The sequence below is a fragment of the Salvia miltiorrhiza genome, chromosome 2, assembly GCF_028751815.1.
Source record: "Salvia miltiorrhiza cultivar Shanhuang (shh) chromosome 2, IMPLAD_Smil_shh, whole genome shotgun sequence".
NCBI lineage: Eukaryota > Viridiplantae > Streptophyta > Magnoliopsida > Lamiales > Lamiaceae > Salvia > Salvia miltiorrhiza.
Genome location: NC_080388.1, coordinates 44,666,648 through 44,691,712, shown reverse-complemented (window position 1 = coordinate 44,691,712; position 25,065 = coordinate 44,666,648). Strand labels below are relative to the sequence as shown.

The following is a 25,065-nucleotide window of genomic DNA, read 5'->3' as shown; positions in this document are numbered from 1 at the left end:
TTTATAGATATAACATAAATTACTATCTTTCTTTGACTTTTATATCATAAATATTTATTATTAATCATTAGAAAAAATCAAAACATATTATACAAGCATCAAAATGTTATTATCAAATTAAAAAGCAAAGTATTTAAGTTTAGAAATCTATTATTAAGAAAATGTTCGGTTAATCGGGCCAACCCACTCGGTTTTCAGGTCAACCTTATCGGGCTCGGGCTATTTTCGGTTCGGGCCATTCGGGCTAAATTTTTTTCTGGCTAGAAATTTTCATCCCTAACCCATCTTTTTTATCAGTCTATTAGGATCGACTCGTCGGTTTCGGGCTTTTTTGACATCCCTATAAACATACATAAGTTTAGGGCCCTTTTTAATTTGATATAGCCCAAGTTATTGGGTCGTGCATTTTCTTGTTTAATTGGGTTTCAATCATTTGTATATATTCCTCTAGGGTTTAACTTCCCCCAGCCTTCTTCTTCCCCAAATTCCATCGCCATTTCTGCAACTTCTTCTTAATTTTTTTTAATTAAATTGTGCGTGTGTCACGTACGGATCTCTCTTTCTTCACCATCGACCTGTTGCTTAGCAGAGGCCCGACGTTGACACAGGGTGTGTCTTCAGCGCGGTTGTTGCACCGACGACCCAGGTCGATCCGAGGCGATGGAGGCGCGCTGCAGATGCTCTTAACTCACCCATGCCCCGGGCCTACTTATGAGTCAAGTACGACATTAGGTTGGCTCATCATGTTGACTCGTATGAATTAATTTTGATTTTTGAATTTTTTATTTAATTTAAATGACATAAATTTAAAATTACATAAATTTAAAAAAAGAAATCAGGATTGTTCATGAGGTCCATTGGAGGAAAAGATTTGAGGGAAATTGAGAGTAAATTGAGAGAGAATGAAGAAGAGAACTTTGATTTTTATTGAGAAAACTGTATTAGAGTTAATAGATATTTACAGAAGCAAAAAAAAAAAAAAAAAAAAAATGGTTGCAATAGTCGTTACTGACTTACTGTACTGTTAGAGCAGATTTTGAATTTTGTTTTTTTGTTTTTTTAATTATACGCGTGTAATACATGCACCCTTTTTGTTGTTGTTGAGCTCGACTCGATCGTCGCCATGGCTGACTTAAGCCAGCGGATTAGCCTCACCGATGTGGATGCCCAATTCAATATCTTGCCTTTATAATTAATTTAGTTATGAATTCAAAATATTTAAAGGGAAAATCTCTATAACTTTATATTTAATTTAATCACAAATTATTATTTAAAACAATCCACACCAGTCACAACCTGCATTTTTGTAAAAAAAAAATTGAATTAGAATTATAAGAGGTGTCTGAATTTTTATAATTTTTTGTTTTAATATCATAAGAGGTATCTGAATATAATCAATTATGCAACCCGCACGCAGCGGGACCTCAACACCACACAACTGTGGGAAAGCTACGTCGCACGCAGATGAAAATACAACGCCATCTAAAAGTGAGAAAACATCAGTGCACGTAGGCGGGATTGAACTCAAGACCTCTCACAAATGAGAGTCTTTGAGTGCCTCGTGCCACTAGAGAACGACCTCATTGGTGCATTTTTATTATTTAAATAAAAACCCAGGACCAATGCTCAATTTTCTTTATCCGAAAAATATGTTGCAGTGAAAGAATTGGCCTAATTAACATGGATCCAATATGTTTCAATGATAGGCCCAACTACAGACTGAGTCCATCTCAAATTAACAAGCCCAAAATTCAGAACTAAGCTCAGTGAAACTCATCCTTGTATGTTTTCAAAGCTTATAATAACATGTACACTCTCTAAAAAAAGGGGCTTATAACATGTAGGGTGCGATTAGTTTCCCCCTCATTTTAAGTATAAAATTATACATTGTTCAAGAGAAAAAGTATTATCGAAAATTTTATGCCACGTATCTGAATTTTTTATTACGTCAAAACAAATTAGGTATAAGTTGGTAAATTGAGTTTGTCTCTTCATTATACCTTAAAGTAAACACACCTGTAGTGTTTTAAGAGTATAAAATTTTTCAAAGTGTTCGATAATAACTAGTGTATAGCCCGTCAAAAATCAACGGAAAATCTTTATTTAATAAAATTAGTTAAATTATTGGATATATATTAATTGTTGGTTCCTAGCGAATTGGTGTAGGGGAGAAATACACTAGTTACAAATTTATGTCGTTATCACTTGACTTAGATCAACACAATAAACGTGAGTTGACTTTATCCAAATACGTAGTTATATCAGTATAGTGTAGGTTAGTTAGCAAACCTATTGACAATTGGACAAACAACTGAACCTATGTACAAAATGTAATGGCTTAGTTACTCACTTTGTTTAGAAAATATTTACTAAAAATTAACTCAGATTATACAATTAGTCATATTGAGTGCAGGTCAACAGATTGTTTCAGCTAACAAAAACTTGTTGATGAGATAATTGTGTTTGTGTGCTTGCTGATGACAATTCATTAATATTCAAAGTAAAGTACAAAATATAAAGCACACAGAGTTTAACAAGAAAATTCACTTAATCATAATATATACTTGTTTTGTGGCTCCAAGTCAACCGTCTAGTCTTTAACTTGAACTAAATCACGGGTTTCCTACCGTGACCAAAATCTTACTTGATTTCAGAAGGCTAAAAACATTTTGCCATTTTGCTCAAAAAGTTTCTAACACTACCTTACTTCTTACAGAGGGTTGGGTGTTTGAAAGATCTCCAACTATAAGTGAACTGTTACAAATAAGAACAACTTTTAAGGATTAGTTTGATCGAAACTAGGTAGTGGATTTATAAGAGGTTTGCTTAAAAAATAAGGGAAATACATTGCCATAGGAGTACTTTGAGCTTAAGAGCTTGAATGCTTAATGGTGAAGGTTGTTCAAATTAGATCTAACTTTTTCATTTAAAAAGGAAAGAAATAAGTAACCTATTAAGTATTATATCGTCGGTCTTTCTTTAATTCGAGTGGAAAAGTGATTTTATTGGAGAAAAGCTACAATTAAATCTTCACAAGCATAGATTCCAATTTTCTTCTTAAAGGACGATAACTCAAATAAGTTTTGAATTTTGAGTGAAGTATAGAATATGAATTACAATGATAACTAACACAGAGAAATTTGTATTGTATTTTATTTGGCAACAATTCGTTACAAAAAGAAAAACGTGTGTACAATGGGATATCTTATTTCTATTTATAGGTTATTCTAAGTGAGGGGTATTTAAGTTATTTCAATTCTGAATGTAGAGGGATATTTCTGTCTTTTCAGATCTGTTCTTTTTTAGTACGAAGAGTAGTTTCGTCTCTTTAGCTCTTCAAGTGCCACATCAAACGAGAATAGATATAATGAGGTCCTTTTTGCGTCAGGAACGGTTAAGGGAACACGTACAAATCTGCCACGTGTCCTCAACTGAAATAGCCATTTTTTTTCATCTTCTTCAACTCTAAGATCGAAGCATCAATGCTATCGGATCTTCGTTTGAGTCTTCATATCTCTTACAACTATCATTTTCACCTCTATTTGGCTCATCTTCAGTTTTGCACTTTTAGGCACCTTTGGCAAATCTGAGACAACTCAGCTCTGCTAGGTCTTCTACTGAATCGTCACATCTCTTTTTCTTCGTCTTCTTGTCATGAGCTAGATGTTTCTTGGCTCTTATGACAGATCCAAGGCAACTCAACATTTTCGTTATGAATGGGCCTGCTTGTAAGTATTGGGGCTTACTTTATAGTAAATAAAATGAGCCCTAATACAATCCTCATCAACCACTCCCCCTAGTCTAGTGGAGATACGAGACGTAAGTTCAGCAGACTACAAGATGCAACTCTCATACTTTGTCTTGATTTCTTCTCTAATCTACTTGCAACGAGCGTGGCGTATGTACATCACTTTTGTGACATACCACTGACAACTTTATATTAAATCATGCATATTTTCAATCTCCGAGGATAGTTATTCATATTTTTTCACATTTCAGCGGCTCATCTTAGAGCACGAATCCCAACATAATTTGAGCCCTTCGATTTGTGATGATCGATTTTAAGCACGAAACCCTAGGTGCCACGTATCAAGATCTTAGGACGCCTTCTTTCTTATAAATAAGGGGCAGTAGTTTCATTTGAAACTTATTCCGCTAGTTTTATAATTTATGTTATTTCAAGTTTTTTCTCCCTCTTCATCATCTTCGATCACCATCTTTGGTATACACCCCCAATGAAAAATCCAACCAAACTTTCTTTTAACATGTCAAAATGTATTTTTGGGCCTTGTCATATCTTTTCGGACCATTTTTTCTGACACTATCTATTTTTCTTTCAGTTTTCCTTTTTTTTTTTAATTGCAAGAGGTATCTATATAGCATATAATTAAATAATCCACTACACCGCACGCAGGCGGGACCTCTACACCACACAGAGGTGGAAAATATACTACACCGCACGTAGGCGTAACCACTACACCATACAAATGTGAGAAAACTACACCACACACAGAGGAGATTGAACTTAAGACCTGTCACAAAGGAGAGTCATTGAGTGCCTCAACTTTGCCACTTGAGATAGGCCTTATTAGCCTTTTCTTAAATCATGAAAAAATATTATACTCCCTCCGTCCGCTAAAAGTGGACCATTTTTACTATATCGGGCGTCCGCAAAGAGTATACCACTTTCCTTTTATAGAAATGGTCCCACCATCCACTTTAATATTTTATCCTTACAAACTCTCTTTATTTACAAAAAAACCACTCCAAATACAATCTCAACCACACATCTCATAAAGTGGTGGGACCCTTTCTCCACTACATCAAAATTATCACCAATTTTATTAAATCTCGTGCCTAGCCAAAATGGTCCACTTTTGGCAGACTGAGGGAGTATGATCTTTTCTCCAACCACACTAGTATTTACTCGCCTAGATCGAACCAATAGATGATATGACTAGAAAGACGAAAATACTAAAATGTCATCAATTGTCATATAAGTTTGAGGCTACCCCATGTTCAAATGTCTCATCATTCTAACTTTCACATACGAATTCTGAACTCCATATTCTTTTTAGCATATCCAACCCTCCTAAACTCCTTATTTCAGTTGCTAGTTGTCGACACATGTTAGGTCCGGAGGGTCTCGAATAGGTGTATGGGGGGGAATACACCTATAGGCTATTTTTACTCAAAATCAGAGGGATCTCAAGATAGAGATCAAAACAAAACTTTACACGCAAACTTAGACGCCTGTTAACTAAAAGGAGTTTTGACCAAACAGGGTTGACGACTGATACTGAAATACTCTTTAGTAAAGAGTTATCAGTTAAGTCATTGGAACTTAACTGATGCACGTTAAGGCTTCAGTCTAGTTTGCTAAAACAGAGATGTTACAAGTCTTCCTGACTATCAGAGGATAGATCAGTCAGACTGATAACATACGCAGCGGAAATAACTTTGTTTCGTAATAGCCTTTGTTGAGCACGTTGTTAGTCTTAGGTTTCTCTTTGCATTTAATCAGTATTCAATTTATCAATTGAAAGAACACAAGTAAGAATGTAAAACTGAAAGCTGTAAACAACAAAGAGATTTTTACGTGGTTCGGAAAACACTTCCAACATCCACGGTCGGTTGATCAGACCAACAACTTTACTCCGCAAGTGCTTAACTGGTGCACTGCAAACCTATCCGTGTGTTTAGCCGGGTGCACACAACCGAATCAACTGAAGATCCAATCTTCAGTACCAACACTTCACTCGCGCTGGATTTCTCACTCCTAGCTCGAACCTGCACTAGGATCTCATGGAGTCAGAGTACCTTCCTGAACTCCTTTTCAACTCAAACACTCGATTCTATCTCTTGAAGGGAGGTTTGAAATCTTGCCAACTAAACTTCAAAGAACAAGTTCTTTGGAGTTAGTTTTGACCTAGGCTTTGGGTAAACAAGGGTTTGCCTAAGGTCTATGAGAATATATGTAATCAGCAGTGACTGATTTTTGGCTTTGGTATTCTCTTCTTCGATTCAAGCTTTGGAGAGGTTAAGCTTTGGCTGAGAAACAATTTTAGCAGAGTTTCAGCTTATGTCGTTGAATCGGTGAAGATTGAAGTGATCCTCGAGCGCTATTTATAGGAGAGGTCTTGAATAGATCCGTTGGCGGAGAACATCTTCAAGATCTTCCGTTTGAGAGCTTTTCGAATTTGAGCTGAGGCTTCAATCTTCGAGGTTCCTTGTTTGGTGAGAACGGCTATGTTGAAGAGCAGGAGATGTGACGTCTCTGATAAAGTAGCCACCAAATAGGAATGACCTCTGCAGAGAGGGATGATCCTAAGATCTCTGCATTTAATGCGGTTGTACTTTTGGAGTACGTGGCTTCCTTTGAACGTTGGAGGTTCAGTCTGAGGAAGAATGTTTAACTGATACTTGACTTTAGTATCAGTCCGCTGAATCCACGTGGCAAGCATTAAGTAATCAGTTTCGGACTGATTCTTCAACTAATACTTCAGTCTTCAGTCTTTAGTCTTCAGTCCTTCGTCCTTCAGTCTTCAGTCTTCAGAACAACAAACTAAACTAGAAAAGAACTCTAACACTTGAGTTCGAACAGTTCTAGTCTATTACAATTAAGGCCTATGGATTTTGGTATCATCAAAACAAGGATTAAGATATTTTAATAATTTCCCAACAACACCGGTCTTTCAGGCGAGCTCGATCATTGCTCTTTACTTTTTAGCATGAGTCATCATTATTTTGCACCATCACACCATCGAATGCTTGCGGCCTTTCAATATTCATTTTCTCACACGATGTTACCATCACTTTGTCTACTTTTAGTATATTTCATATTTTTCTTTACTAACTTGAGCGTTGGATACCCTTTGACTAACACCTACACTAGTACTCTCGAAAAGGGTTCGTCTTAACTGAGTGTTGGTGCAAAGATTTATTATTGTAGAAATCTCTTTCTACAATTTGGAGCCCACAATTAGGCCCCGACTATCAAATAAATTGACGAACCACATCATAGTTTCACTTGAGAACTATGAGTGGTGTACATGATGGAACTACTAGACTACCAGTTGTATATGACCATCCAAACGTACCTAGCTGCCCAAATCTCCACTCTAACGAAATAGATGAACCAAGAAAGAAGAACATATAGAAGTTAGAGAAATGATACATTGACTTGCTGATAACACTCATGTTTCCATGGTTTTTAATGTTTATATGATGTCAATTTTATAGAAAATTGAGTGTTGGATAATTATTTAGTGCTTAAATTGCTTTATCTTGTGAAATATGATACTTGCTCATACTTTGGTAATTTTTACAAAAATATTGAGTCTGAATTTGGACTAATGGTCTTAATCAAAGTTGTAGATCATTGCGATACGAGTTCGTAGACGCAAACAAATCGCAAATTGAAGTTCGGACGAGAGAGATATGGCCGAAATAATTAAGTAGCGCGCAATAGTGAATAGTATCCGACGGGAATTTTCGAATTTTCGGGAATTTTGCGGGATTTTGAGATTTTATCAGTATTTTCGAGTTCTACACTGTATTTATCCCTTGTGCCTATATATAGGTCCTTTCCCTGACCTATTAGACATCTTTTCACCTCTTTTCTCCATCTTTTCATATTTTTCAGTTTTAGACTTAGAACTTTATAGCTTTCATATATTAAATTTATTTTCTACAAGATTCAAGATCGCAATTGTTCATCCTGAATTCTTTTCGGGTTTTATCTATTTTATTTATTTCAATTACTTTCTTTTTATTTATGTTTTTATTTTATTTTATGATGTATGGCTAGTTCTTTTATCTGAAACTAGGGTTTGTACATAATTGATTAAATATGTATTTTTGATTTATTGATATCAATTTTCCCTCCAGCGCTTGTGGTTCATGATTCCTGGTGCTTGTTTTCTTGTGAATTATCTGATCAATAGTTTATATGTTTAGCTGTTCAGTTTGAGTCTTGAATACGATAATTGTTCAGCCGATTCAGGAATGCATGATATAGTGTTAGCCTTGAGTCTTGAATGCGACAGGTGAAGCTATAGGAAGTTATTTTTTATGTGCTATTGGGAGTTAATTTATTTCTTTGAGTCTTGAATGCGATAAGAGATTTATTAATCTACATTCATAGGTGTTCGTTAGAGAAGCTTATGAATAATGTTGTGATCTTTCATCAGGATTGAATTAAATTGGTAATTGAATCAAGAGATTGAATGCATGTGTTTGATTAACGATAGTACATCTCTAGGGTCAAAGTCTTTTATTATTTGGGTTTTTATCATGTTTTATTTGCTTTGTTTTGATTTTAGTTTTATTTATCCATCGTATTTGAGTTTGCCTGGATATTGTTAGAGATTTATTAGGATTATTTAGAGTGATTTCGATTATCAGTCCCTGTGGATACGATACTCAATTACTGTTTATGTGCTACAATTATACTGTGTTAGTTGTAGTTTTTATTGCTAATAAAATAGTGATCACTTGCTTGTTCCAAACACAAAGAAAGAAAAACTTGTTTCGAGAACATCCAAAACAATCAAGTTTCACTATATTACTAGAGTTCGTCCCCTTCTCCTAATTCAAAATGAAAGAGAGTTAAATTTAGTATCTATATATCGATGAAGTCTTGTATATTTTGAATTTAAATACTCCCCCCGTCTCACGAAACTTAAGCAGTATTCATTTTCGGATTATCCCACGAAATTTGAGCACTTTTCTTATAGGGCAAAGGTGCACATACCCCCCTGGACTACACCCCCTATAGCTTTTACCCCCCCTACTCGGTCAAAGCGCGTTGACCTCCATATAGTCTCGGAAAAAGGGTGCAAAAAACACCCCGCCCCAAACGGACGTTTAACGCCGTTTTTCCCCCTTTTTTTTTAGTCCCTGTGGGCCCACCCCAACCAAATACACACTCTGTCTCTTTCTCTCTAATATTCTCTCTCTAAAATCAAAGTCTCTCTCCTCATCAAAATCAGAAAATAACGTCCTCGGGTGAGGAGAGCGTGTACATGGCCAAGCTGGCGGAGCAGGCCGAGCGCTATGAGGAGATAGTCGAGTTCATGGAGAAGGTCGTCAACATCGACGACGACGAACTCTCCATGGAGGAGCACAACCTCGCCGTCGCCTACAAAAACGTCATCGGCGCCGCCCACCGCGCCTCCTAGCGTATCATCTCCTCTATCGAGCAGAAGGAGGAGAGCCATGGCAACGAGAGACATGTCTCCTCCATCAAGAGCTACAGATCTAAGATCGAGTCGGAGCTCTCCTCCATTTACGACGGCATTCTTAAACTCCTCGACACCAAACTCATCGGATCCGCCTCTAACGGAGATTCCAAAGTCTTCTACTTGAAGATGAAAGGTGATTACCACCGCTACTTGGCGGTGTTTAAGACCGGAGCAGAGCGCAAAGAAGCTGCCGATAACACTCTCTCCGCCTACAAGTCTGCTCCGGTGGGTGATCACCATCCTCCTAATTAGATCGCTTCCGTTAGGCATGGCGGCGTCCGCCAAAAACCAATTTACTCACGGATGGAACAACAAAACAGCAGAGCAATTTCTCCTACAAAAACCTTTATATATAGTTAATTAGTCAAAAATACTAAAATAAATTCAAGAAACAGAGCTTTCGAAGCCAGAAAGACTGAAACCCTAAATCGAGACATTGAGCAAGAGCATATCACAAAAGTAACCAAAATCTTGAAAGATAATAAAAATCGAATTCGGCCCATTAATTTTTATGCCAAGAATGAAAGATTCTTCATCAAAACTCCAAAAATTAATCAGTTTGAAATTATACCTTATTCGATTCTTGGTCCTCTGCATCGTCATTCAAATGAACAACGGAGATCTTGAATCGAATCATCATCTCCGGCAGCATCACATGACTGAGCTGCTTCACCAGCCTTCTCCGCCGCCACCGCCGCCTCCGCCCTGAGGTGCGACGACGATCTGAGCCGGTGAAAAAGAGAGAGAAAACTGCAAATTAAAAAAAAAAGTTTAACGGCGTTAACCGACCGTTTAACGCGGGGTGTTTTTTGCACCCTTTTTCCGAGACTATAGGGAGGTCAACGCGTTTTGACCGAGTATGGGGGGTAAAAGCTATAGGGGGTATAGTCCAGAGGGTATGTGCACCTTTGCCCTTTCTTATATAGCAAAAGTTTTTTCGTTATTCACCTTTTTATTTTTTCACCTACCATACTTAACACAGAAAATACTACTAACTTTTTAAAATTCATAACGAAAAGAAATTGTTCAAACTTAGTCGGACGGATGAAGTACTATAATATCAATAATAAAATTATAAATAGTTATACCATTATATACGAGAATGAATTTGAATATTTGGCCTAGGGCTGGGAATCGGGTCGGGTTCGGGTACCCTACCCGAAAAAATCGGGTACCCGAACCCGAAAATACCCTAAACCCACTACCCGACCCCGAATTTGAAATCGGGTACCCTAATACCCGACTCGGGTACCCGAAATTACCCGATCAAAATCTCAATTTCTAAAGTCAAACCGTGACTTCGAGTAAATCGGGTATTAAGGTACCCGATTTACCCTAATACCCGATTTTTTAAAAAAAATTTGGAAAATATGGCCCATATGCAAATATCACCGATCAATCATAACATTCAAATGTCAATTGCTCAAAACACAACCAAAATTGTGTATACCAATTACCAAATAACATTCAATTGTCAATTGAATTTGTATATACCAAATATGTTTGTGCTCAAAACTGAGAAATTAGAAATCTGTAAAAAAAAAAAAAAAGAAGAAGAAGAAGAAGAAGAAGAAGAATACATGCTGTGCTGTCGGAGCTCGGTGGCGGCGCAGTGGCCGGTGGAGGCATGGAGTGCTGCTGGCTTCTGCGCGGTGCAATTTGACGGAAAACGGCGACGGGAAGTGGGAGGCGCGCGGAGGGACAGCCGAACAGGGGGAGGCCGTTGGCGCGCCGCTGGGTGGACGGTGGACGGGCGGGTTGGGTGGTGGACGGGCGAGGCGAGGGTGGAAGGGCGAGGGGCGCTGGCGCGTCGCTGGGTGGTAGGCCGCCGAGACGTTAGGGCCGGCGGGCTGGGAGTTCAGTTTGGGAATTGGATTTGGGAGGGATGAATCATGAATTGATTTGGGAACAGGGGGCGGGAGGGAGGATTTCCGAGGGACTAGGGCTGGGAGTTTTACTTAGAATTCATATTTAATTTAATAAAATAGATTAAAATTTATTAATTAAAAATATCGGGTATACCCGATACCCGATTATTTAGACCCCTAAATACCCGATCCCGTACCCGATCCCGAAAAAATCGGGTATCGGGTACCCTATACCCGATTTTTTCGGGTCGGGTATCAGGTACCCGATTACCCGATCCCGAAATTCCCAGCCCTAATTTGGCCCATCAAACAAATCTTAATCCAAAGGATGATTTTACATAAATTTTTGTGTAACCTGTTTATCTTAAAATTACGTTTTAACCCAAACAAAAAGTTCGTATATATATTTGCACGAGATGAATAGTGGAGGCTGGTTGGTGATGATATTGAGGGCGTTTTTCTCAATTTTGCTTCCTCAATAAATTCAGCTACAAATAACAATCATAAAATTCCTGATTTTCAGCGCATTTTTTCACTCTTCTCCGTCGCGCTTATTGGCGTCGTCGATTCATCTTCAACATCCCTAAATCTCCCCAAATTGTGGCTGTCTGCAATTTCAATTTCAAGCCCTAAATAAGTTCTATTGCAGAATTTTGGGTTGTATATATGTATTTGAGTGGAGATTATGAGGTTGTTTAAGAGACTCGCGGGGTTGCTAGGGTTAGGGAAAGACGAAGACCAGCAGCACCGCGACGGGGACACTGCTGCTGAGACAACCGCTCCGCCTCCCTTCTCTGTTCCATCCGCAGCGGCAGCTACTGCTTCAGCTCAGCATCTCCCACGCAGAGGCTTCAGTGTTCCTGTTCAGGTCCCCGTCGAGCGGGGCCCACCTGCTCCTCTTCTCGTATTTTGCCCCTCCGGAGATGGTGGAGTTCAGGTATGCTCTGCTAGGAATTATTTTGTTTGCTGAGTTCGCTGATTAGGTGGAAATTTGTGTTATCCCTCCTTCTCTAAGTTGATTGGGTTTTACTGACGCTAAATATTTGAATGTAGTCGAAAATTGAGGTTTACAGATTTGATGAGTGATCAATGTGTGCGTATAAATCTGTGGCCTCAAATTTGCAAGTGGTGTGATTTTGGACGAGAATGTACTCTTCATATAACAATTTGATTATAAAAGCTACGATTTTGTAAATCTAGTGGACTTGCCTAAAATTAGTTTGCGTGCTGTGTGATCATCATGAGTGACCAAAGTGCCAACTGCATCAAGTAAAAGAAAGAGGTGAATATAGGTTTGTCAATGTGGTGATCGGTTTGATGCTATTAGAAATGGATATTGGGCGGTTGGGCCCATTCCTCCCTTAAAAGGCCTTATAAGGGAGAGGGTTGCCTCACCATATAAAGTGGCTCATCACTATCTCCAACCAATGTGGGACACTTTTAACAGATGCCTAGCTTGAGCAAAATGCCAAGTACCGACTTGTGATCTGTGTTTGGCTGGTGTCCAATTCAAATCAGAGCAATCTTTAAGTTGTATTACAGAGTTGGGGATTTTGGCTTTCTTTACGCTTTAGCTAACAAAAGTTTTCTTAAGGCGACTACTGAGCAGATTGGCTAGAGAGAACAAGAGTTTTCTTAGAGAAGGAAATGGCTACAGTTGCCAAAATAAAATATTTAGATGCTGAATTCTCCATAAGTCTATCTGAACAAGTTGCATAGGTAAAGGAAGGGAGTAGCGCTACTTTAGATAGTTTTACCAAAGGAGAGCTGATGGGTTGAACTTTGCCTTATAGTCCTTTTGCTCTTATGCCCGTACCCTTTAGGAGAAACTGTGTTGGTGGTTTGGGTAAGCTATCCAAAAGGGAAGGTAGAGGAAATAAAATGTTGATCTTTCTATATCACTTCTTCATTGACTTTTTGTTCCTTGGAGAAAATGCGGAATGCCATGATTCCATTCCTCATTTAAACACATATGAACTCTTTATATGATCCTCTAGAGTCTTGCATCCATGCTTGTGAAGACATATTTGCTTGTAGAACTGGTTAGGTTTGTCTTTTAGAGATTTATCCAGATTAAGACTTTCTTTTTGGCTGTCTTTGAACACGGATTTTCTAGGGATTACCTTTGATAACTGAAGTGAAAGGTCAGTCATATTTAGTTGCTTTTTGAACGTGTATGACTCCAGGTGATTATTGTGGAGATTGAATTGGTTTTCATCAAATTCAAGATTGAAACTTTTTTTTTGGTCAGATTCTTTAGGAACTCCACATCCCATAATAATACTATCTATTTCATGATTTTCAAGAATAAGTTCAAAATTGGGAGGGAATGCAACCTGTGGAAAGAGAGACTTAATTTTCATCATTCTATCCAAGTTAGTAGTGTACAACTGGAAAGTTTGGAAAGGGCACATTTATGTAAGGCTGATTTAATTTGGAATACCTAGAGGAAACTGCATTTCTATTTCAATATCCTGTATATTCTATTTTCTTGAGAAAGAAGAAAAGAGAGCTTAATGGCTAGAAATTATTTGGTAAGAGAACTTTTAAATTTTTATAGAAATTAAAAGGTGAATAGTAGCATAAACTGAAGAGAACTATCTTTTGTAAGCAACTAGTGCGTACTAGAATACAAATGGAGCATATATGAGCACCTGCACCGCTTAGTTTGGGTTGCTAATATTCCAAGACCTGCATGCATCTTTATCTTAGTCAATTCTAAATGAGCTTTGGTATTGTTCTTTCTCAGCTCTATATATGTGTACTTGTTTGCTTACCTATTAATTTGATGCAGTAGGAATGACAGGACTAGGGGCTATTTAGGATGGAGGGTGAGATTAGAGACACATCTAACATGGTTCGCTGATGTTACTGGAAGGTTTATAGGAAGCAGGAGCAATAGGTTATTGACGCTGATAACGGGTGTCATGGAAGGCTTCCTAGTTCTTGGATAAGGGATAGCATGTGGGGAGATAGCATAACTGGAGAATGCACACCAGTGTAGTTGTTCCTGCAAGTAGCTGTAATGGGCTAACATAAAGCTGATGAATTTGATGTAGTATTATATATTTAAAAAATAATCAAAAGCTAACGACCGGCTTACTGCCTCACATGTTGGTGATGTCAAGTTCCAGTCAAGCTCACTCTCTAGGCTTAGAGCTGGGTTGATTGGTTTTGCAGCTGTCATTTCTCATTGCTTGATTTATGCCAGTAGTTGCACAAACCCTATGACAATTGTTATATAATATCCATGTTTTTCATCTTTACTGTTACTAGATGCTGATTCTGGATCTGCCTGATCTTCCATTGCTATATAACTAGTTGTCTCACAATAATTTCTTTCTTTTACTTGTATGTGGACTGCTAAATTTATATCATATACATATACTGCTAAACAACTACTGTGGTATCACTTTATCTTTAATGGTGTCCGTTAGTAACTTCCTTGACATCTCTCCTTAATTATTTTCCTTATTGCTCAGGGCTTGAGGTGGTATGCGAGGCGCCTTAGAATGGATGAAGATGGAGATGTTGCTGATGAGTTCCTTGATGAAGTGTCAGCAGATACGTCAAGAAGTGGGGAAGCACATGAGAGACCAGCCCCAAGGTTTGAAGTGAAGAACAGCACGAAACCTGCCAGAGTGAGGAATTTGGCATTGCTACCTAACGGTAAAATTCAACATCAGGTGGAGCACCAAGGCAAGCTGGAGTGGTTGTAACTGACCTCTGAGAAGGCATCAGTTACGTTACGAGATTGGTTTTCCATCTTATTTATGCTGGTCCAAGTTGTCTTAACACTGACTGTACCATGATTCCTTTAGAGGAGATAAAGGGACTGCTGTGTGTCGACATTCTTCTTCAATATTGTCGTTCTCATTACAATTCATCGATTGGGGAATGTGCAAGAGACAATGGTCCACTGCAATGCAACTGTTTATCATCACAAGTTCTTTTGCACAACGCCAAATTGTAACCTTAAAACCTTGGAATTATTATTGTATACAGGTTATTGAGAGTTGAGGTCATGTTATGCGACCTCTCGACTCATTTCTTTTGTCTTGTGTTTGTAATACTGAATATTCTGGTGTTTATGGTGATTAAAGATTGCATGCAATGGAAGAAACAAAGAAATGAGTAAAAATACATAAAATTTCATGTACTAACAAATGAAGAAATATCTAACAAATTCATCACCAGAAAATTTGGATATTGTCAACAAGTTTCTTTCAATTACTATTACACCTATTGTTCGTTTATGTAACATTATTCTCCTCGAATGAAATATTAATACCTAAATCTCTTTTACGAATGGTTGTTATTGCTGAGGCTATCAGCAATGTCAATCATCAACTTGGCATACTTGGTGGCCTCTTGATTCTTGTCCAAAATCTCAGATCCTTTGTGCTGTGCCAACTTGGCTACAGCCTTGTCACAGCGATTTACATAGTTGGTAATCACCTCACCATCTACACCTGCAATGATCGGTTCTTGAGAAACATCGGTTATGACTTTGGTCATGTATCCGGCTATCTCCTCATACGCAGACAGACAGCCCTCGACTGCCTTGGTTTTATTCTTGTCGTAAATCTCCTGCAAAAATGACAAGGTCTTGCACATGAAAATGGAGGTCGAGTTTATGGCAACCTCGAGAAGGGGGACTAAATCGTTGTGTTTTGCCAAGGCAGCGTGACGGCTCTTGAGCACGCTGAGGCAGAAGGGCCTGTCCACATCCAGCCTTCTGTAGAGGCAGAAATTGTTTACTGTTTCATATGGAACTGCCTGAGCAGGAGCTGCTGAGGGTGGTGTATGCTTTGGCTTTGGTTTTAATGCAATTGTTGGTGAAAGAATGAAGAAGAAATAGAGGCTAAGTGTGAAGAATACCACTGTTTTTCTTGAAGGGTCCATTGTATTTTCTAATGGGTAGCTAAAGATCAAGAATGCCACACTACAAGTTGTTCTATGTTGAGTTTAAGGGAATATATAAAGCTGCTGATATGAATATTTTGAAATGAATGTGGGTGTTACATTGTTCCTACGTTTAAGACTTGCATTAATTCATTTGATTTCAAGAATTGGCATTAATCATGCTTTTAATCTTTTACTGCTGCAAATAACGCAATGCATAGTATCGATTCACAACTGAAAATAGTTGATACAATGTATAGATTGTGGTAAAGCCGCAAAATAAATACCTTCCCAAATCTATGTAAAAAAGTTAATTACACAAAGAATACCGATTCATAAAACCCACACGACTACAGATATCAAATAGGGAGAGTTTGCGGAAAATACAAAAGTAAGAAAAACGACATTTTTCCCCCAGCACAATTACATAAAAACCTTCACATTTTTCATAAAAATAATAAAAAAGGTAAAGATTAGATTTTATCCAAGGAGGAGCAAGAGAAGAATGGTAGCACAAATCATAGCCTAAACAGGTAGTAAAAATGGATCAACTTGGCCTGGATTGAATAGAAGATGGCATTTTTCTTCCAATATCAAAATGCAAAAGGAACATCGTTCGAGTTTTGCAAGTTTACCGCTTGATGTCCGGTGCCTGCCTAGTGCTCTTCATCACACTCATTGGAATGCTTCTTTCGGAGTGGCAAAGTTGCCCTCATTGCCGATTTCCCAGCTCCCACTTCGCCCCCAACTTGGGTGCCGCGTTGTTTCTGGTTGCACGGCAGGGCCCCGTCTGTCAGAACCCAACACAGAATCTCCTTCAGACGAATTTTGACGGGGCACGTCGCTTCCTCTACTACGAATGTCAGCTTCAATGTCTTCAATGTTATGACGCTGTGAGATCTTCAAAAGATCTCCACCAATGTCTAAATCATCTTCCACCTTCATACGTCGATCATCCCCAGTCTCCTCTTGTTCAGCGTCCCTTGAGGTGGGCACCGGTGGCCTCTGGGATTCCTCCTGCACCAAAGCTCGGAAGTTGTTCTTTGAAGGCTTCACCTTTGTACAAAATACTTCGAAAAAGTTGTTTAAGCAACCACGATCATAGACATTGATTCTGTTGTCAGCTCTGTAGCGGAAGTTCTCATAGGTTGTCTGCAACAAAAAAGCCGAGATAGAAACTTGTATTAACCTCAAGTATTTGCTCAAAATTAAGCATGCAAAATTCACAAATAAGATCAAATGATTCTCGACATTCATTATCGCCCACAATGCATCCTACTAAAACTAAAGCTTAAGAATGACATGGATTGAAAAGGCACCTAACATTTTCAGCACACTGATGCACGGGAAATTAGGGCATTCATGAACGTTGATTGGGTTATAAAATCTATATAAAAGCTATTACTCCCCCTCAAGTCAACCTTAGATGTACCCTCCAACTCACATCGATCTAGTGGAGCCAAAAAAGATTACTCAACCTTCCTACATTGTAGCAACAACATGCCGCGTGCACCCTTCTTCCTCCTAGCTTGTTTCTACTAATCAAACATTACTGTGAAAGCAGATTCGCTTTGCTGTCTAACCTAACGACTGGGATATGATGCCTAACAAATAGCCCTAAATAGGCTTTCTCAAGTTCTATTTCCTCAAGAAATAGTCAACAACTGTCAGAAACCAAGTGATAGGGCCAGCACTTATAAGATCAGCGATGAAAACACTTTCTCCAGTTTCAACTGATGATGTTACAGTAGGAACAAGAAATGGAATCTCAGAATGTTAAAAATTGGTAGCAAACCTGATTTGTGCTTATTAGATAAAGGTGAAATCCAGTCAGCCCACCAACAAACCATAAGGATATGAAACTGTAACCCATAAGAATCACCGATGCAGGAGATTCTTTCATTGCCTTCCACACAGTACCTTTATGATCATCCATCAGAACCTTGATATAGAAAGCTGATATTGAAAACACGTAGATGCAAAGAAGTGCTGCCGAGGAAACGAAACAGAAGAAATAACGGTAGTTTCGCTGCATATTAAGTTGAAGAAAGGAACAAGTTAGGCTTAACGAGCAGCACTTCGAAAGATAAAACAGAAATATAATTCAGAGAAAGGAAGGGAAGAAAGCAAGTTCAATAAGATATCTTACCATTCCTATGCACTGGCCTACCCAAGGGCAGTGATGATCAAAACGCTCCACACAATTATTGCAAATCGAGCAATGTGAACAACGAGGAGGACGATATAACATACAAGTATCACAATATTTAACTCTGATAGGGAGCCCATTGACCATTACTTCTTTGGTTCGAGGGAACTGGAGGCTTGGTGTCTGCCGTCCACCAACCTCCACTGATGCAGAAGTATCATAACGAAATTCTTCTTCTGGAGGGTGTGAATTACGTGGCACAATTCCAGGATCTCGGGATGAGGTAAGAAGCAACAACCCTAGCACCTATAGTAATTAATTCCCGATAATCATAAGCCACAAATAAGATTTGCAATAGTACATCATTCTCTTGGGATAATCACAATCACAATAACCACAAATGAAAGATTGAAGATGAAATGGTATTGATGATCAGTAAAGCATAAAATACAACCACAGTGACTTGCTAAGCCATGTACTAAATAGTATGAAACCATACAAATAGTGAAAAGAGAAAAAGAAGTTCAGCCACCAAATGTGGGCATAAGTCCACGTGGATGAATCAAAGAACCACAAGGAGTTACATCTATGCTTTCAAACAGGCTCCTTCCGAAATGCCATATGGCCATATGATGAGGTAGTAAATTTAGGTTAAAACGAAAAACCTATGAGAAAGTTTAATTCAAAGGGTTATTGGCTGCCATTGCAGAAATAAGACTGTGCAGACACCAAGCAGGTAACACTACTTGGCACGTTTACTATTTACTTATATATGTATATCCATGTATTCTGTACAAGCATTCCAACTAAAATAACTTGTCGACTTGACGAGTAAACAAACTCAATGCTTCAAAAGCCCTTCCATGTTGTATGAGCTCATCCATAATAAGCATATATCAACAATAAGGTGATGTGTATTTCTGGTGCTACAACCCATACTGTTAAAAATAGGCGGAGCTCTTTGGTATAGACTAAAACTCTAGACACTAGGGTAGGGTCTGTGATATACAAAAGCTCAAGATACTGAACCTCTTTTTCCAATAGAGATGAGCTTCACCCATTTTACTGGCATCAAAACCACAAGGCCATGCCTGGATCCGATTTCAGAAACTCGGAAACTGAGCAGTATTGTTTAATCCAGGTATCCTAGAAAACTACCCAAAGAATTGTAATGCTACAGGAGAGTTTTTTGACCAGGTTAAGATTATATTCATTTAGTGGATCATCTCAGAGGAAGTATAAACCCTATATTTTCGGAAAATAATAGTCGAACACCGGTCCTTTTTTTAGACTCACACACATACACTAACCCCTCTAGATGACTCGAACAGCAGTCCATATTATAATGTTGTTTCTTTTTCTTTAAGGAAACATATATTGATATAATGTGATGAGATCACGATATTAGCGCATAGAATAGATATGAAAAATACAACACAATTCAAACAGTAATTTATCCAGTATACCTTTTTAAAAAATACAAGATACATATAATATCATGAATTCTAAATATGTCATTGCCCTGATGACTATTTCACAAATTCTATACTGCACATAAGAACCTCCTCTATTAGCCTTCTTTGTCACATACTAAAATGGTACCTTGTGCCAAGACTATGTCTAATATAGTCTTAAAGTAGCTCCCTAAATACATAACAGAAAATTTCTAGAAGACTCCCATATTCATATGAGCTATCCCAAATTAATTAGCAGTTCAGATTAGGATGAGCAGAGATGAAAAATTATATATATATATATATATATATATATATATATATATATATATATATATATATATATATATACCAGTAGAAAAATCAATATGACAGATTGACAGATAAACCAAAATGTGGGAGGATGCATCCATTAGCAAGGAAATTCCCATAATATTTACATAATAACCAGGAGAGATATCAGGAACTAACATGAATGGTGAAGACTATAGCAGCTACAATGATTGCATATCCTGCATTATAGGTCGAGAATTGATGACGAAGATGCCTTGCGACAAAAACACAAAAGATAACAACAGGGGCGATGATCAACAATAAGGTGACAAGCAGTGATCTTGCATCAGGGCCAAAAATCAACCTCCCACCCAGAAAAAAGATCTGCAGAAGATGCATATAAATATGTCATCTACACATAAAATAACATAAACTTTACTGGAATAGAATACGACCGAATATACTAACTGTTCTGATTTCAAATCTTCACAGTCAATGAGGATGATCACACTTTTCTCTCATTTTGCCACACAGAAATGTTAACCTTACGTCACATACAAGTTCTTTCAAATTAATTCCGAATCTGTATGAATGTCAGGAGATAATATGCACATACTCTTTGGTAGACAAATAATCAGAAATAAATCTTACTACATCCCATGTCCTATGCTTCAGTGGATATCTCTTGTTTCTGCTTATTCCCATTTATTCTAGAAGTTGTTTTTATTACTGTCTTTCTTCTTCACTTGCACACTTGCACAATTTCTTTCATCTTTTGGGTTTCTTTCAATTTTGCATTGAAAAGGGATGAGGGTATCCTGTTAATTAGTAGACATAGGTAGTAAATAAGAAATAATCAAGTTCCTAGCGATAAAATTTCTCAATGTACAAAATCCCAGAACTTACACGTAGAGAGAAGCAGGGGAGGTTGTAAATACTAATTAAGTAATTATCAATGCTAAACATCTGATTGATGTGAGCTTGTCTTATGTTCAACAACTTAACATTATGTGTTAAGAATTCATCAAAGCAATTTCCTTCCCAGGCCAAAGTAGTCATACCTTAGAAGCTAAAATGTGTTGTAAAAGCAAATACTTCAATTCTAGCATCAATTTGAGATTGACAATACAAAATATCAGAATGGTGAGAGATTTGTTTTAAACAGTATAACATGTCACTCCCACAGGCAGAAATGTTTAAATTCATAAGTGCTGAAAGGCATGCATAAGAAATTTGCCAACAATGGTCATGAATAGACAAACAAAAACACGGATATTATAATCTGCGTCAGAGATTGTATGCACCAAAATTTAGCCAATCGGAAGATAAGAAAAGTCCAATAATTCAGTTCTGGTTTAGAGATTTGATAATCTGGCACAATAGATTTGAGATTTGACCCCAATAATCTGGTACAATAGATTTTGCACCAACTGTCAAGAGCCACCATCATTATAGATTAACTTCCCTTCTTTCTATTAAGAAAGATGAAGGGCACGGTGTAAATATTAACACAGGGACTGCAAAGTCCCTACTAAAACAATAGAACTAATTTCAAAGATTTGACTGCAGGAACCAAACTTGGGTATTACAGAAGACAATTTATATATAATGCCAAAAAATAAATCCCATAAATACATAACAAACAAAATAATATGTGATGTTCAGGAACTAAAAGCCATGTCTAACATTAAATCTTGTCATCCTTAATAGGTAAGCAAAGTGACATTCCATAATAACAGACCAAGCATGAATCATGGAAGTTCTTGATTCTGATAGGTGTATCGTATAAGAGCTACTTAATGCAGATTATCAATTATAATAGATCTCATTGTACTTAATTGGTAACTAAAATGGTATTATATGTTAACCACCAAACTCTGTAACCCTTCGGTTCTAATTGTTATATCATGAAGATATAAGATATATTTCAAGACAGGATAGTGAGTACTTGTAGCTTAATTGTTCAATTATTTTTCACAAACACCCAAATGGTCTAATTTTTATGTGAACTTGAATTAGCATATTACAAATATGAGCTATATGACACATTATTTCAAGACATAACACAGTCATGTTAAAATTTAAACCTCATAGTTGCACTACTTGTTATAAGTTTCACTTGGTCCATCTCAAAAAGAAGATAAGGGAAACACAGAAATCATCAAATCATGCATCAAAACTATGGGTACTCAAGAAAACATTACTATCCCAAACAAGAGAGAATTGTAACACCAGAAAGGGAAACTACAGAACTATATACTTCTCTACGTGTATCCTTGCACAATCAATCAAAAGTGCACAATTCAGTAGCACTAAGATGTCAGATTAAGTACACCATAACTGCAAGAGTAAGTACATGTTCCGACCAATTATAATAAAGAAAAGACACGAATAAGTGTACTACTCCACGCATAAGCATATACAGAAAACAAAAACATCCCATTAATATTCATAATAGATGCAAGAACAACTTAAGCAAACGACACAAAATCCTTCAACTGCCAAATAATCACTTCATTTAAATAAACAACTTAAAAAGAGCAGCAGAAAAGCAACGAAGCAACCGAAATTTTGAACTCAACTCAAAAAGACCAAAACAAATTGGCCTCAGTGCCAACAATAAAACCACATAACCCTAATTTCAGTATACCATCAGCTATTAAGCTAAAAGCAAAGTAGAAAAAGAAAACCTCCCAAAAAAATAAAACATAGCCCAGAAAAATTAAACTCAAGAAAATGCGAAAACAAAATAAATCTCACATTGTTACCCTTCCATACTTCGTGCACGCGCTTAGCCATTCAGCACAAAAGGCACTAACAGAAAAAACCCCAGAAAAAATACGACGTCGTTCGTCAGCTATGCCGGAAGCGAATCGAAGATTTCAAACTTGGACACTCTGCTCATCTCACAAAAACGCACAACACACGCAGCGATGGTGAGAGTGGGAAACTTTTTCCAGTAATTAATTGTCTGCTCCCACCCTTTTTTGCTCTTTGTTTTTGTGCGTAATAATTAGAGGAGGTTGAATTTGAAAATGCAGCGAATTTAAGATGGGGTTTTTTAGGGATTTTGAATAGTTGAGGGGTCTTCGTCTTCGCTTTTCTGATCTGTGAGGTTTTCGAGTTTTCAGCCTGCGATGCCAATTTTACTATTTTTTTATTTTTTGGAATGTTTTTGGGGAAATGGGTTCTTTATTTTTTTTTCCCACTTTAATTTGACAAACCTAAATAAATTCACTTATTTTGGAATTTTGCGTCACTAACCATACCCGTATGAAATTATCATCATTTTATAATAAAGCGGAATGGTTTGTGAATAGGTGTTTTTAGTTGGCATCATTTGGTGCTGAGGGAAATTAAATTATTAGGGAAAAGATTGTCTTGATGATTGATTAATTTAGAGTGTAAATCAAAATAAGTAAAAATATATATCTATTTATGTATATGTGTGGAGAGAGAAATAGATACGACATTGCATGTTTGAAAATAAAAAAATAGTAATTGTGAATTTAAGTGAAGAATCGATTGTCGATGCTATAACTTCATTATTTGAATAGGGATATTTGAAATCTGATTCTCGATTCCTTCGAAAAAAAGGATATTTGATTCTTTTTTTTTCTTTTTTTTTTATAAAAAAGGATATTTGATTCTTGATGAAAAAGAGTAATGATATTTGATAATCATGTGACGACAATGACATTGATCCAAGTCAAAAATATACAGAGCTAAGTGCTAGGCATGACATAAGTTGATTTAGTGCTCTTTTGGGGGCTATCAGAGTAGGAATTTGAATCAATTGTTCTAAATTCTAAACATTTAGCTCAAAATTTTACGAAATAAAAATATAAATGTTTTTTTTTTTAGGCGACAAAAATATAAATGTTTCTCAATAAATTTTCAATAAGATTTTGTTTAATAAAAGTAGTTATTTCATTATAACAAAGGTACAAAATATCCTAAAAAAAGGTAAAGAAATAATCATAATGATAATAATATATAAAGATTAGTCCTTGTTATTAAAATCAATAAATTTATGCAGTCTCATTATGACTAGCCATAAACTAATCAAATAGTAAAAAACTTGGTTCATTCATTTTTTTTAAATAAAAAAAGAATTAATTATTTTACTGTATTATTCATATTATAACTATATTTTTATAAAAATGAATTTAGTTATTTTATTGTATTACTCTGCATTTTAGCTATTTTTAAGAAATATCTACAATGTGGACAATATAATAAAATAGCTATTTTTTTAAAACAAAAATTAAGTGAATCAATTTTATTTATTTAATTAGTTTATGGCTCTACTATAAAATGGTTGGATAGTATCACTCTATTAAATATTCCTTCCAACCTTTTTTCAGTTGTCTGGTGCGCTAGCGGCTAGGGTTGAAAGGATCGTGCTTGTTTGGTGGCTTCGCGCCCAGCTGTCTTTGCCGGGGGGAGTGTTGCGCTTCGCTCTTGGGAGGTGCGGCTCTTGTCGTCGATGTGCCCTCTTGGTTGATGTTAATTATCTTGAGCGTTGCTTTTTTTTTTGTTCCGGATGCTGCTTTGGTCGATTTTCTCTTCGGCTTTGGGGTGGTATCTTGGTGTTTTTTTCCGTCTCTTTAATCATCTTGGGTTCCGGGATTGCTTAGAGGCGATGGTTCGGCCGGAGCTTCTGAAGCTTCCCCACTCCAGAATGATTTCCGTTGGGTTTTGCATTTTTTGGCTTATTTGTTTTCTTAGATGAGTACTCTTTTTTCCCTTTAAGATTTTTTCCTCTGAGTTTTCTGTAAATGGGGTTTTAATGAGGCTCGGCCTTTAGTCCGCTTTTTCTGTGCTGTCAAGGGTTCTTTTAGGTTTTTAGGTGTTCTTTTTTGAGTGGATTTTTAAAATGGCCACTTTCATATTGTAAAGATAAAAAATGTCCACTAAAATAAAAAACATAAAAAATGTCCACTGTTACCAAAATACCCTTCACATTAAAAATTAAAAAAATGTCCACTTTACATCAACCCTTTAAAAAATCCCGTAATTCACAACCAGTGTGAATTCACAACCAAAAGTTTAAAATCCCGTAATTCACAACCAGTGTGAATTCACAACCAAAAGTTTTTGGTTGTGAATTCACAACCAGAATTTTTTGGTTGCGAATTCACAACCTAAATTTAATTCACAGTCAGAAT

At 37.0% G+C, this 25,065-nt stretch overlaps 2 protein-coding genes and 1 pseudogene across 2 annotated transcripts; 2 read left to right on the top strand and 1 right to left on the bottom strand.

Moving 5' to 3' along the window:
• The first annotated feature begins 8,914 nt into the window (after positions 1 to 8,914).
• On the top strand, positions 8,915 to 9,497 carry LOC131009577 (14-3-3-like protein A; annotated as a pseudogene).
• Positions 9,498 to 11,515: 2,018 nt separating this feature from the next.
• Positions 11,516 to 15,227, top strand: LOC131011633 (uncharacterized). Its single transcript, XM_057939405.1, has 2 exons — positions 11,516 to 12,050; positions 14,596 to 15,227. The coding sequence occupies exons 1-2, from the start codon at positions 11,799 to 11,801 to the stop codon at positions 14,830 to 14,832; spliced, it is 489 nt and encodes a 162-aa protein (XP_057795388.1). The 5' UTR covers positions 11,516 to 11,798; the 3' UTR covers positions 14,833 to 15,227.
• Positions 15,228 to 16,279: 1,052 nt separating this feature from the next.
• On the bottom strand, positions 16,280 to 23,147 carry LOC131011632 (protein S-acyltransferase 8-like). The gene is made up of 5 exons (XM_057939404.1): positions 22,655 to 23,147; positions 20,093 to 20,278; positions 18,168 to 18,473; positions 17,814 to 18,047; positions 16,280 to 17,170 (listed from the first exon to the last, which is right to left on the bottom strand). Exons 1-5 carry the CDS (start codon positions 22,691 to 22,693, stop codon positions 16,694 to 16,696), a joined length of 1,242 nt encoding a protein of 413 aa, XP_057795387.1. The 5' UTR covers positions 22,694 to 23,147; the 3' UTR covers positions 16,280 to 16,693.
• Between the last annotated feature and the right edge of the window lie 1,918 nt (positions 23,148 to 25,065).